The sequence below is a fragment of the Pogona vitticeps genome, chromosome 1 (genome assembly GCF_051106095.1).
Source record: "Pogona vitticeps strain Pit_001003342236 chromosome 1, PviZW2.1, whole genome shotgun sequence".
NCBI lineage: Eukaryota > Metazoa > Chordata > Lepidosauria > Squamata > Agamidae > Pogona > Pogona vitticeps.
Window position 1 is genome coordinate 203639344 of NC_135783.1, and position 15220 is coordinate 203654563.

Below are 15220 nucleotides of genomic sequence, written 5' to 3' on the forward strand. Positions count from 1 at the left end.
TGTGTGTGTGTGTGTGTGTGTGTGTGTGTGTGTGTGTGTGTGTGTGTGTGTGTGTGTGTGTGTGTGTGTGTGTGTGTGTGTGTGTTTTATACATGGTGTGTCTTTCAGTATCTAAACTTGCCTGTTGTCCTCATGTGTAGTAGAGGACACAGCCCCTTTCTTTCCCAAAACTAAAGTAAGATTCAACTGCCACCCCAATTTGCTTCAGTATATGGAAGTGGGTGGCGGGTGAGTTTGTAATATCTTAGTTTGACTTTACTATGATCAGTATTGGACTTCTGAAAAAATATGTCGAAGACTGCATGGCAAGTCTTTAAAGATGGACGACATTAACTAACACCACATTCCAATGTAAGTCTGGTTAAAAGTAAGTCCCAATGTGTTAAGTGGAAGATATCCATTGTGACAACCCCAGACCTACTGGAGTATGCCACACTTTAGTTATGCTGCCACCAACCATTCCCTATAAGGAGTCCCACAGACCAGGAATGGATTTTACTAAACAAAAGAACAAGGTTTATTGAAAAGACAAACAGGGTAAATAAAATGATCAGGTAAATAAGATACTGTAACGTGGCGTAGTCTCAATCATATACATACAACAGTTTGGTTCCCCTAGAACCCTTTAAAGTACAGCACAGACCCTGAACCTATCAGTTCTGGCTACCTATATAGAAACCTGAACCTATCAGGTATGTACTAACTGACACACAGTTGTACTCAGTCTGACACACAGACTTCCACTCTTTACTCTCCACATCAGCTTCCAAATATATATACAGTACAGCTCCTCCCCCTGATGTCCCGCCTTCCACTCCCCATAGGATGGAACTTTCCCTCCAAACCCATGACAGACAGGTACCATCAGTGCTGTATGTAACACCTCCCCTCTTTATAAGTTGTTTTGCAGGGGAAAAGCTAAAGTGCTTTTCTCCAAAAAACAACCAGGATCAAAACACACAAAACCAGTTATACAATAACACAATCCCATACTTACACTCTAGATTAAACATATCACTTATGCATTTTAACATTCATATTTACAATACATTAAGTTACCTTTATTAATACAAACCAAGACTGATAAAAAAAAAACAGGTACATTTAACTTTTGGTCACCAAATATACATAGTCCATGTTTCTTCGCCGTCTTCACTCGTCGGGTCTTCTTGACAAGGCGTCAGCAACACAGTTCATTGACCCTCTGACCACCTTCACTTCAAAGTCATAATCTTGCAGGTTTAAAGCCCACCTCATAAGTTTACTATTATGGGTTTTCATTGTCTTTAACCACTGCAGTGGTGAGTGGTCAGTGCACAGAACAAAATGTCTTCCCCAGATGTAAGGCTTGGCCTTCTGAATCGCGTATACTATGGCCAGGCACTCCTTTTCCACGGTTGCCAAATTTCTCTCACCTTTCTGGAGTTTCCTACTCAGGTAGGACACTGGATGCTGGTCCCCATTTTCATCCTCCTGGCAAAGAACTGCTCCTACCCCGCTGTTAGACGCATCGGTGTAGATGATGAACTCCCGGTCGAAGTCGGGAGCACGCAGCACTGGATAATTGATGAGCGCCTCCTTCAACCTCTGGAACGCCTCCTCACAGTCGCTGGTCCACGGTATGCGGTCATCAGTCTTCTTCCGCGTCAGATCGGTCAGCGGAGTCGCTATCTCGCTAAACCTCGGGATGAACTTTCTGTAGTAGCCCACCAACCCAAGAAATGATTTGACTTTTTTCTTGGTGTTGGGTCTGGGCCAATCACGAACGGCTTCTATCTTGGCCTCTAGGGGTTTGATCACTCCTCCCCCTACTATGTGACCCAAGTATTTTATTTCTGGGCTACCCAGCTGCAGTTTGTTCTCTTTGCAGGGCCTAGGCCAAAGCACTTCCTCCCCTGGGTTAAAGTGCCTCTCCCTGGCTTTCTGGTCATACCAGGTTTTCTTTCTGACCTTCTGAGCTTGCAGGTTTTCTGCTGCTAGCTCTAGGTTTCTCCTCAAGTCATTTATTAAAGTGTCTATATAAGTCACAACATCTTGTGGGTCATCCTGGGTGATCTGCTCCCAATTTTGTTTGATTAAATCAAGTGGACCTTTCACTTTTCTCCCAAACAAAAGTTCAAACGGACTGAACCCGGTACTGGCTTGTGGCACTGATCGATAAGCAAACAAAAGGGATTGCAGCTTCTGGTCCCAATTGTTTGGATTCTCTGCCAAGTAAGCCCTAATCATGCGCATCAGAGTCCCATTGAACTTCTCCGTTAACCCATTACTTTCGGGGTGATAGGCAGTGGTTTCCTTGTGTTTAATTCCACAGATTTGCCATAACCGTTTCATGAGCTTTGATGTAAACGATGTGCCCAAATCTGTGATTATTTCTGAGGCAAATCCCATCCTGGACATATACCCCACCAAGGCATCTGCCACTGTGTTAGTTTCGATATTAGTCAAGGGTATGGCTTCGGGGTACCTCGTGGCATGGTCCACAATGGTGAGAATGAACCGGTTCCCCCTCTTTGTGGCCTTGGGCAAAGGTCCCACAATATCCACTCCTATACATTTGAACGGGGTGTCAATCACAGGCAAAGGGCACAACTTCGCTTTGGTCCTGTCACGGTTATTCCCCTGCCTCTGACACACATCACATTGTTTACAGAACTCCTTGATCTGCTTCCCTATTTCAGGCCAGTAAAAATTTTGTGTGATTCTCTGCTGTGTTTTGTTCACCCCTAAGTGCACAGCAAACATGTCAGAGTGCCCCCTTTGTAAGATCATGGGGCGATACTTTTCAGGTACCACTAGCTGACTTCTGATCCCATCTCCCCCTTTTGAGATATTTCTCAGGGTCTCTCTATATAAAATTCCCTTTTTCTCGCGAAATCTCGCTGGGGTTTCAGGTGTTAGCTGGGTGTCTGTCACCTTTTCAAAACACTTTCGGAGAGTGGCGTCTGCCTTTTGCTCTTGGCCAAATTTGCTGTCTGTGGTTAAGGTTTCTACCACAGCTTCGGGACTACCCTCATCTGCTCCAGCCTCGGGCTCTTCAATACCCCCCTGAACTGTCCCCGTGGTAGCTTGTGAGCGTGTAATCACTAGCACCCGTTTCACATGTTCAGCCAGGTCATTTCCCACGAGCACGGCTGCTGGCAGAGTCGATGAAATCGCTAGCCGCCAAACTCCCCTCCAGCCTTGAAAGCTCACAGGTACCTCAGCTACTGGCAGTGAGATCACCTGTCCCTCAATCCCTGCCACCTTCAGGCTCTCATTTGGGATTATATACTCCCTAGGAATAATGTCTGGATGGCACAGGGTCACCTGGGAACAAGTATCCCTTAGCCCCCTATACTGATGGTCAAGTATTCCTACGTCCACCCCTGCGGTCTCAAACAATTGCGAATCTGTCCTCACTAGTAAGCAGCGCTTGACCTCTACAAGAGGACCATTTTCCCCAGCCTGATCAGCAGATGTAACTGTTCCAGATTGAGTAGCCATGGCAACAGGCTCCCTCAGTGGCAAGGAGCTTTGCTCTTTCTGGACACAGAACACAGCTTTTGGCTTGGTTCCACTCAAATCATGAGGCAAATTTCCCTTTAGCTGCTTCCATTTCTCACACTCTGAGATTAGATGGCCCTTTCCCTGACAGAAATAACATTTTCTGCTGTACTTGGAGTCTTTCTCATCTGGTTTTGGTTTTCCCTCCAAAATCTGAGGTCTAGGTGGTTTCATGTCTGAGGGCTTCCCTTCACCATTATTGTTATTCCTATTTCTACTCATTATTTCCATCTTCTTCATCTCAAACACCATTTTGTCTACTTCCAACAGTCTCTGTTTCACTTCCCTTTCAAACGCCAGTTCCCTCACCCTCAGTTCATGCAGTTGGGCTCGGAGCATTTTTCTGAGTTCTGGGGTCAGTTCTCCCGTGCTCTCATCCTGCACTGAGCCAAATTCTTCCTCAGAACCTTGGTCTACCTGTGGATCTCTCACTTCACCCATTTCTGCCATTTGGCTTCGAGTCAAGGGCATAATCCCCCCAGAACAGGCTGCCTTCAAAAGTCAAGCCTCAAAATAAAACGACGACTTTTTTTTCTTTTGCCTCAGGAACAGCCTTCTATAGATTGCTGCTGTTCCTTCAGCACTAACTTGCAACTGTTGCCAGGCAGAATTCACCCCCTCTGCTAGGCCTCTCAGCAGACAGGCTAGATCACTGTTACTTCACTCAGCTTTGCCTCAGCCCTTTCCCGCCAAAACGGGCTGCCTCAGAGCTCCCTAATCTAGTCTCCCCAATCTGAGTTGGCACGTTCTTCCACTAGCGTACCTCCCCGTGAGGTAAGCCTAGAAGATTACCTACGCGCCCTCAGATTGTCCCTGACTAGACCCCCCTTGCTCTGGGCACACTTGCCAAGGCTTTGCTGGACCACTGGACAACTGGACTAGTCGTATCCCACACGCTGGACACCAATCAATGTGACAACCCCAGACCTACTGGAGTATGCCACACTTTAGTTATGCTGCCACCAACCATTCCCTATAAGGAGTCCCACAGACCAGGAATGGATTTTACTAAACAAAAGAACAAGGTTTATTGAAAAGACAAACAGGGTAAATAAAATGATCAGGTAAATAAGATACTGTAACGTGGCGTAGTCTCAATCATATACATACAACAGTTTGGTTCCCCTAGAACCCTTTAAAGTACAGCACAGACCCTGAACCTATCAGTTCTGGCTACCTATATAGAAACCTGAACCTATCAGGTATGTACTAACTGACACACAGTTGTACTCAGTCTGACACACAGACTTCCACTCTTTACTCTCCACATCAGCTTCCAAATATATATACAGTACAGCTCCTCCCCCTGATGTCCCGCCTTCCACTCCCCATAGGATGGAACTTTCCCTCCAAACCCATGACAGACAGGTACCATCAGTGCTGTGTGTGTGTGTGTGTGTGTGTGTGTGTGTGTTTGTGTGTGTGTGTTTTATACATGGTGTGTCTTTCAGTATCTAAACTTGCCTGTTGTCCTCATGTGTAGTAGAGGACACAGCCCCTTTCTTTCCCAAAACTAAAGTAAGATTCAACTGCCACCCCAATTTGCTTCAGTATATGGAAGTGGGTGGCGGGTGAGTTTGTAATATCTTAGTTTGACTTTACTATGATCAGTATTGGACTTCTGAAAAAATATGTCGAAGACTGCATGGCAAGTCTTTAAAGATGGACGACATTAACTAACACCACATTCCAATGTAAGTCTGGTTAAAAGTAAGTCCCAATGTGTTAAGTGGAAGATATCCATGAGTACATCTATCTGGGACTTCAGCATCCATCTTGCTGATGTGAGATATATATTGCTCTGCTATCATGTCCTCTATTTTCACATTTCCCTAACTTTAAAAACTGTTTGACTCAAGGAATGATAATCCATTTTTTTCTTTTTCCACAAAATGTCACGACTAACTGTGCAGCAGCCAGTCAGAGACTAGATAGGTGAAATCCTTACTGTCTCATAATTTTATCAAGATTAATTACCTTCTATAATATATTCAGTCGTTACCTACAGAGATATTATTTTCTTCTACTAGTACCTAACTGTCAGCACAAACTATGCTACTGATGGAATGTACCATTCTTTTTCACATCTGTGTGGAATTATAGATTTATTAATAGGTGACATTCTGTACATTTTATTTAGTACAGACAGCAATTAGCCTGGCAACAGGGTTAGATATGTTAGGGGCCACAGAAATAAGAAGAAATACAGTATAAGCCAGAAACCACCATAAATTTACTTTGTGAACACAGTGCTTGTACAAGATTCCCTGGGGAAGGAGAGGAAAAGGAAGAGGAAGAGGAGAATTTGCAACAGTTTGAATCCAGTTATAATAGAAAAAGATGGACATATAGCAGAAAAAAAAACCCTGCTCTGTCTATTCTATAAGGCAGCCCAGAACTGGACTGGGCCTCCTCTGAGTTCCTCATAGGTGGCTGTTGCCACTCTCTTTATTCTGCCTAGATGTGGTATGTGAAGCTTTCCTCAGAGTAGATGGCAAATGGGTCTGTTTGTTTTGCTTTCTCAAACACAGGTTCATTCCATCCTGCTTCCACAAGAAAGTATTTACACAATTCCACAATGCACATTTTTGCAAGCCATTTCACTGTGCCGGTTTGTATGCAATTTCACCCAAGGTGTGCATTTATCCGTGCACTTCCCCCCCCCCCACTGTATGCACTTTTGCACACACATTTAGGATTGGAGAACTGCATCACAATATTTGAAGAAGCACCCATCATAAATAAGAATTGCATTCTTGTTGGTATATTAGCTGGGGAAGTGTGAACCAGGCCCATTTGTATTCGCAAGGAAACCAAACAGATGCCACTCCCATCCCTTCCTGGCACTTGAGAAGTCACTGTCAGCAACCTCTTGGGGTCGCAGTCCATGAGAGCCCACCTGTGGTTCCCTTTCACCCCTCTTCCTGACTGCTTCTGCCAAGCACATAGGAGGAAACACCAGCCGTTTGGCAGCCGATTGGGACAGGTCCTTGGCATATACGCAACTTCTTCAGTCGACAGCAGTCTCTGACTGCTTTGTGTTGAAGATGCACATGCTGGAGAAAGAAACAGCACAAAGGCGGCAACACAGTTCTAAATAACTTATCCTAGATTAAGAATCTGAAGAATCTGGTTTGGTGGTAGATAACATTTTTCAGGAAAGCAACCATGTTTTATCTCCCTACAATGAGAAAGGGGCCTGAATATTGAAAATGGAGGTGAGTTCTTCCAGTCAGGAAAGGCCTTGGTAGCTTGCCCACCCCAGGTCCCAGCCGCACATGGGCATCCACTGTTAAAACACTTTCAACCACCATGATAACTAATGTTCTGTTTCTCCTACATTCTCCTCACCAGAACTCACAAAAGAGAAAGTTCATCGTAAGGCTCAATGAAACGGCAAGAAGCACATGACAAGACGAATTCTCACAAATGGAGGAGGGATCCTCTTTGTGACACTGGCTTGGTCCACATAGGTGTGTTACTGGACAGCTGTCACACAAGAGTGGTGGATGATATATGGGAATGAAGCACCAACGATAAAAAACAGACGTTCTATAACATCACAGTTTCACTCAGGCATGGAATTTCAGCTGAGATATAAGAGCAGTCATTGGGGTAAATGAATGTGTGAATTGGCCTTCAGGAGCATAATACTGTATTAGAATCCTTTCTCATGAATATTCAGAATTTTCAGTTTTGTTCCCCTTCTTCTCAGCATCTTATCACTTGTTTGTAAGCAGGGCAGAAATTCCTTAAATGAAACCTCTCTTTCTCTTATTTTTCTAAAGACCTAAACCTCCATGGCTTGTAAAAACAAACAAACCAGAATAATGTACTTTGTGTTTTATATTCGCCAAATGCTAAGAAGTTAATCTTATGTTTTATGCATTTTCCAAATGTACTGTGTAAAGAGATGAATCTCAGCACAGTGACCAAAACAGGGGCATTCATTTGTTGGTCTGAAGAGCAGCTCAAGAGAAAATTTTCGACAAGTATAAGATCGGGAAACAAATGAAAAAAAATGCCAGCCTCTTATCTCTAATCATAAAGGAGCATGATTAAAGGAGGCTGAGATCTAAGGTGACTTGACGGACAAAGAGAGCACAGAAAGGAATCCATCCTGCAATTTTAATAATTCCAGCAGCAGTACACAAGCTTAAGCAAGCTATGGGAGAGTAGTGGAGAGAAATTAATTGGGAGGCACCTTCGTTCACTGAGGCGACTGTAATCAGAGGTGTGCGCTGCTGCTTTGGAGTCTTCACAGCATCGTGGCTAAGCATCGTCAGAAAGGCTGTCAGAGGGATTCTCAGAGGATATTTAGGGAAACTTTGAGCAATAATAACAGCACAGCAAGGTACAGTATGATAAAAAGCTTAGCCATCAACAAAGAGGTAGTGAAAGAAAAAAGAGGACTTAGCCAAAGCTCTGTGTCAGGGATAGAAAAGGAAGGAGACAGAAAAACCACATCTCCTGGAATGCGTGGTCAGAAGCAAATGGCTAGGTACTTTAATTTGAAATATGAAAAACGGTTTCTTTGATAAAACATGTTATGCAGGATTATGCCATGAATCTCTGTGAACATGATTATGTTTCCTGTTTGTTTTTAGGTCAGTAACAATTTGTTAGAAACGTATAATGTAGATATAACAATACATTGAATTATTGTTGTTTTTAATACATCACTCTAAACAAAAAAACCCTGTTCACCTGACTCTCCAAACTTGGTTCATTTAAATTTCATTTTGATTTTCTAGCACATACATGATTTTATGGGACCCAACAAAGGAAGCCACAGCTTCTGGTTTGTAAGACTTCAGCAGTGCTGCTTACAACAGCACTTTTTGGAAGTCGTAAGCTTCCAAAAGTTGTAAGAGCCTTGATGGCACAATAGCAACAATAGGCAATGGCAATATGCCAATACAGTAGTGATAAATGTAACAGTTATATTGAATGAATACATATTTCAAAAATGCCAGCCAAGAGAGCCATTTATCAATTTATCAGTTTTATCTTGTCCTTCCAAACTATATTTTCCAAGTTGAGTTTGAAGATTATACGACAGCAAGAATAAGTCAATAATAGTATTGGAAACAACAACAAATAAAATTGCAAATGAAAGCAACATAAAACATTGTAGTTGAGGAGATTGTATTGTACATGCACAATAAATCATTAGGCCTCATAACTCTAGCACAACCACATTCAACCCACCAGCTGCAACAGGCCTGCATGTAACTGTACCAGTGACAAACCATGAAGGTTTCACTATATCAAAGGAAGACACAGTTGTTGACAGAAAATTAGAAGAGTTGGCTTTTTAGTAACCACAGCAAAAGACATGTCTGTGAAAAAAAAATCTGTTTAGGAAAAAAAACCCATCAATTCAGCAAAAGAGCGTGTCTGTTTTGGTTGTGATACTACAATGAGTTAAATGTATATTCACCGCTTCTCACTCCCAGATAATGTCACTCATTTATAACATGTCTCATACCAATTCTTTCATCTTTGTTCTTATGGGGGGTGGAATCTATCAAAGAGGAAAAGATGGAACAACAGCACAATGTATTCCAACTGTTCGCAATAAGTCTGGAAGCTCTCCTAGCATCCTGGGCAAAGAATTTACTGTGAAATGTACAAATCTATCCTGTTTAAAAAGGTATGAATTCTTTTTCAATTTTCTCTGGTACTCCTTATGGAAGGCAGCATTTAGGGTCAGCAGGGGACGTAGGACTATATCGCCAACTAAGCTAGCAGCTGTTAATACTGTTCTGTGGTTCAGAATATAGAAGTGGAATGAATGAAGGGAAGGATGAAGTACCCCTCAAAGACTTTGAGCTTCATATTGCCATCCTTTGGGGGGGGGGACTGCTATCAAGAGTTTTAAAAAACCCATTCATTCATCCATCCATCCATCCTTTGCCACGTTTCCACCCATAGGGGACCCAAGGCAGCTCACAACAGATAAAACAACAAATTAAAAAACATTATATAAACATCGCATCATATAAGCATACATGAGGATTTTTAAAAATCAAGCATAAAAACATTTCATGTAAAATTTCATGTGAAATAATACATCTGTTTCCCAGAAAAGTAAAGATAAACCTCAGGCTGTGTACCCAGGCCTTTCTTGGGACTAAGCCAACTGATTTTGTAGTGCAGAAAACGGCTTAGGATTGGCTGCATAGCCCACTGAAGTGCCTGCCCATTGTCTACCCTAGTGGTGATATTTATTCCAAGGATCAGGCGCTGTATTTCCCATTTCATTCTGGCTCAAGCGTTATATGCTCAAAACTCCACATCAAGCTCCGAGGGCAATTCAGACTCACTGGAGTGTGAATGCATTTGAATTTCCATCCAGAGAGCCACTCTTTCCAAAGCACTTGAATAGCCTATTCGTCTTCAACAGGTTTACTTCTTTAACACTTACTCCTTTAAGAGTGATTGAGAATCGCTAGCTCTCTTAAGTGCTATAAATACAGAATGGGGAGATTCTGTGGCTGCATGAAATTTTAATTGGCTCTCCTTTGACACAAACTATTTGTTACAACACAACTTGGAATGTACTTACAATGGACTCCATCACCCTCCTTTATAAAGAGCTGAATTCCTTCACTTTGTTTCAGGATGAGCAATGGTTTACTCAGATAACACATCTACCATTTCTGTCGGACCATTCAGAGAGCCAAGTATTATTCAACATTAAAGGGGGAGTGTGACAGTCACATATATTATGCAGGGTTGGAGGGAATAGTTTCATTTGGCAGATTTACTGTTGAATGTGGGATCCTTTTAAAGTGTTCCAGTAGAATGCACACATTTTCAAGAGTCCTCTTCCATGAATCCATGTGGAATGAAAACCATAACAAATTTATAATGAATTTTCCCACCTATGATATTCATGGAAAGTTCTGTTCTTGCAATAAGGTACGTACTACTCAATACTTGGCAGATTGCACCATCTTTGCGAAAATGTCCAGCAGAAGCCAATGGGGCTTAACTCTGCCTTAACATGTAGGATGGTACAGCCAGTAACTTAAATGTGAATAAGCTGTCACTTTCTCCTTTCTCTCCTCCTTCTCCTCCTCTTCCTTACAGTAATAACCACTGATATTAACATTATTAATGTTAGCGAAATTAATCCACATTAGGCGCAAAAATGCTTTTGTCTACAGCTTTGGATGATACACATTTGAGCAGCAAAGATTTCTCACTTTTAAATATATAAAACCAAGCAACTATTTGCCTCCTTCCTGAATGATACTGTTGGAAGAAAACTTTGGGTAAACAGGAGTGGATTTTTGCATGGGTAAAATGTGGATCCACTCACCTCACATAATCAAAACAAACAGCTATAATTCTTCAGTCTTTTTCACCATTCAGTGGACAGTGGATCTACAGATTCTGGGATTAAACCAAAGTCAATACCACAGACTTGAAGCCTGTCCCTCAAGGACGGCTTGTGACAGGAGCTGGGGAACATCCCACCCTCTCAGCCGTTGGGATGAGGTGCCTTTGGTCAGTCTATGAGAGAGTGAGAATCTGTTGGTAACTTCTGGAGGTTGTAAATGTTTCCAGAGCAATTTAGAGTTCTCTGCCTAAGCAGCAGATTATCTGGTTGGGTTTTGTGCTTCTGTCATTGTCTGTCCTACCCAAAACTTGTGCTTATGACCGGACTCTGCATGCTGTCTTTGTTGTGATGTAAAAAGCCCATGCTGTCCTCTCTTTATGCTGCATCCCTGCTTCTTCATCAAGAACTAGCTACTTCTTCAGCAGCAGATCTTGCCTTATTCTCAGTGATCCACTCCTGTTTATAAGATACCCTCTGAATTTGGCTTGTTTGGGGTCTGTTCCAAGGAGAGCTTGTAACTACAGTTAGCATTACTCCTTTCCACTCCACCCCCCTTCAGTAATGGTTCTTGTAATGTTAAGGTCCAAATGTAATTCTCTGTTATTTTCTGCCTTTTGCCACTTGCCATCCACACTGGACTCTTGTCTGCTCCCTCTCCCTCCAATACACATTTGCCTTCCCTAGCTAGAGTGCATATTCATTCATTCATTCATTCATTCATTCATTCATTCATTCATTCATTTGTTTATTTATTTATTTATATCCCACCTATCTGGTCAAACGACAATGTCCTAAGTGGCACTGGAGTGATGCAGTATCTTTTTAAACATGGTAACAGTGGTTTATTGCTAAACTGTAACGTTTCTGAAACCCATATGGATATGAAGATCTTATATAACGGGTGCAAAACGTTGAGAAGGCTATGATAGCTGCCAGATGTTATTCCTTCTCTGAACTGCCACACAGCATCATAGTGTCTTGAATATCACTGCAATGATGGAGTATTTTAACAAGTGACAACAGTGATGATGTAGGGCTAAATAGCAGTACTGTAGTAAGATATATGGAAATGAAGACCTTGCATCACCAAGCAAAATCGTAGCTGAGGAAAAGGCTGTAGTAGCTGTGAAATGTTTTGGCAGGGCTTCCTTACTTGGGTTTGGGAAGGCATATTAGTTATTATTTACATTTGTATTTACCCTTTCTCCAATGAACCGAAAGCCAAGGTATTCTTATTTGTCAATGTGTCCTGCACTTTCCTTTTAGATCTTCAACTGCATTTCTTGGACTTTTTCCCCCTGATGAATTTAGTTTTCTTGACATTCATTTTCAGGCAGTGTTCGCTACTTACCTACTTGTTGCATAAGTTGAGATCTCAACCCTTCCTTCCATCTGACGACAGTGAGGTGATACTTGCACAGGCATTACTACACTGGTGGGACTTTCACCCAGTTGGAAGCTCAACAAGATACTGGCCATGGACGCTACTGAATCACCTTTGCAGACCCTTTGAACTGTCAGCTAATAAATCAGTATTGCCTACATATTATTGCTATTGATAACGTCTCCATTGACTGTGGAGTATATATCCTTTTTGGACTGTTTCAGAGGAACAGTGGGGAATTTGGAGGATCTCCCTCATCCAACCCATTGTACAATGGTTGATGCGACCAGCACAGCTATGTGGTATGATATCACCATGAAGGAGGACGGAAACATATTCGGCATCAGTCTAAGTGTCCTGCCTCAGTCCTGAGTTCAAGACTGGCTTGCCTTCTTCACAGAGTGCACCGCAAAGGCAGCTGAACAATTTTTAAAAAATCATTGCAAAACACGGAAACAACAGCAGCTTAAATAGCAGAAAATTGCAGCAACAGAGCAGGAAAAGATGAAAAAAATGAATGAAATACAGTGGTGCCTCGCATAGCGAGGTTAATTGGTTCCAAAAAAAACATCGCTATGGGAAAACATCGTTAAGTGAAACGTGTTTTCCCATAGAGATGCATTGAAAACCGGATAATCCGTTCCAATAGGAACGGATTATCCGGTTTTCTCCCCCACTATCGGGTGCAGCCCTTTGGGAGAAGCCTCGGGGGAGGGGGGGAAGACGGCATCGGCTCCTGCCTTCTCCCCCACCACCTGGCTTCTCCCAAAGGGCTGCCCCGACTGTGCTTGCAGCAGCGGAAGAGGTGCCCGGTGGAGGAGAAGGCAGGAGCCGATCTGTCATTTCTCCTCCACCGGGCACCTCCTCCGCTGCTGCAAGCAACTTCGGGGCAGCCCTTTGGGAGGAGCCGGGCTGTGGAGAAGAAAGGGAGAAGCCCATCCGATCTCCCCTCCCAACCATCGGGAGCAGCGGGAGAAGCTGCCCGGCGTGGAGGGGGGGGGGAGATCGGATGGGCTTCTGCCTTTCTTCTCCACAGCCCGGCTTCCCCCAAAGGACTGCCCCGAAGTTGCTTGCAGCAGCGGAAGAGGTGCCCGGTGGAGGAGAAATGACAGATCAGCTCCTGCCTTCTCCTCCACCGGGCACCTCTTCCGCTGCTGCAAGCAACTTCGGGGCAGCCCTTTGGGAGGAGCCGGGCTGTGGAGAAGAAAGGGAGAAGCCCATCCGATCTCCCCTCCCAACCAAGGAGTCCAGCTATGCCTCCCACCCCCCCACCTCCTGCGGCTTGAGAAGGGTGGGAGGCATGGCCTGACTCCTCGGCAGGCACCGCGGCTCCGATCCGATCTGAGCCGCGGTGCCTGCCAAGGAGTCCGGCCATGCCTCCCACCCCCACCCCCACCTCCTGCGGCTTGAGAAGGGTGGGAGGCATGGCTGGACTCCTCGGCAGGCACCACGGCTCAGATCGGATGGGAGCCGCGGTGCCTGCCAAGGAGTCCGGCCATGCCTCCCACCCCCACCCCCACCTCCTGCGGCTTGAGAAGGGTGGGAGGCATGGCCGGACTCCTCGGCAGGCACCGCGGCTCAGATCGGATCGGAGCCGCGGTGCCTGCCGAGGAGTCCGGCCATGCCTCCCACCCTTCTCAAGCCGCAGGAGGTGGGGGTGGGGGTGGGAGGCATGGCCGGACTCTTCGGCAGCCGCCGCGGCTCAGATCCGAGCCGCGGTGGCTGCCAAAGAGTCCGGCCATGCCTCCCACCCTCCTCAGGCCGCGGGGGGAGGGTGGAGGGATCCATCCGGATCCCCCCACCCTCTCCCCGCGGCTTGGATCCGACCCACGGCAGGCTACCCCATGCATGGTCGGACTCCTGAGAGTCCGACCATGGCCGGGGAAGCCGGCCGCGGGGAAGGGGAATCCCAGCGGTGGCCTCGGAAGGACCCTTCGGAAGGGTCCTTCCGAGGCCACCGCAGGCATTTTCCCCCAGCTGAGCTGCGGGAGCACTCCTTCGGAGGCTCCCGCCGCTCAGCTGGGGGAAAATGGTGCCTATGGGGAAAACATCGCAAAGCGATTTTTCCCCATAGGCAACATCGTTATACGATCGCAAAAGCGATGGCAAAAATGCCATCGCTATGCGAATTCATCGTTAAACGGGGCACTCGTTGTACGAGGCACCACTGTATTATTTTATTCCTTAGCTAAATGAATGAGTGAATGCCTAGGTCCTTTCCTCGGCCCTGGTGATAAAAGAATAGCAGATTCAGTGCCAAGCATATACCTCTAAGAAGAATGTTCAACAAACAGAGCCACTACTGGAGAAACCTTCCCCCAGCCAGTGTGCATCTCACGGTACAAGGGCAGAGCACCCCATGTCACCCCTTCGGGCAAAGGAACAAGCACCTGGTCCTCGAGGTACGGGAAAGATGCTAAAGCTGGATCCTTTGCCATCCTGTTGGAGAGAACTACAATGATTCTACCAGTTACCTCCTTTGTGGAAACATGCCTAAGATCACACAGCAATAGAACTGACATAGGCATGACATGCACAGACAAGGCAGGTCTACTAGCATCATGGGTTTTGTTCCTTGGACAGAAGGAGAAGGCCATTTCTGGGGTGACGTATGCCTAATCTCATATCAGTTGCCAGCCTTTCAAGACAACTTTATGGGACACTGCTTCCCACAAAGACAAGGTGTCTTAATACAGAAGGACAGATATATTTGTACATTGCCATACATATATATATATATTTACCCTGCATTTCCTGTGATCGCAGTGGACAAGAGGACGGGTGATTTGCAATTGCCTCCGACTGGCTGAGATACTGCAACCCTTTTGTTTGCTCTGAATTCTTCAGAAGAACCAGGGGAGCTGCCGTGTCAGCCGAGTTCTTTTGAAAAAGAAAAATCAGAAACACAGTTTTGTGTGTGGGAGGAGAGAAATTATCTG

General features: G+C 44.8%; 1 protein-coding gene across 5 annotated transcripts in view; it reads right to left on the bottom strand.

The window, feature by feature from the left end:
- MYO3B (myosin IIIB) overlaps positions 1–15220 on the bottom strand; it is a 324047-nt gene that overhangs the window by 54323 nt on the left and 254504 nt on the right. For all 5 annotated transcript variants that reach the window (XM_078394391.1, XM_078394389.1, XM_078394393.1 and 2 more), the window contains one exon: positions 15026–15161. In XM_078394391.1, the coding sequence (XP_078250517.1) occupies positions 15026–15161 (136 nt within the window). The remainder of the gene's footprint in view (positions 1–15025; positions 15162–15220) is intronic.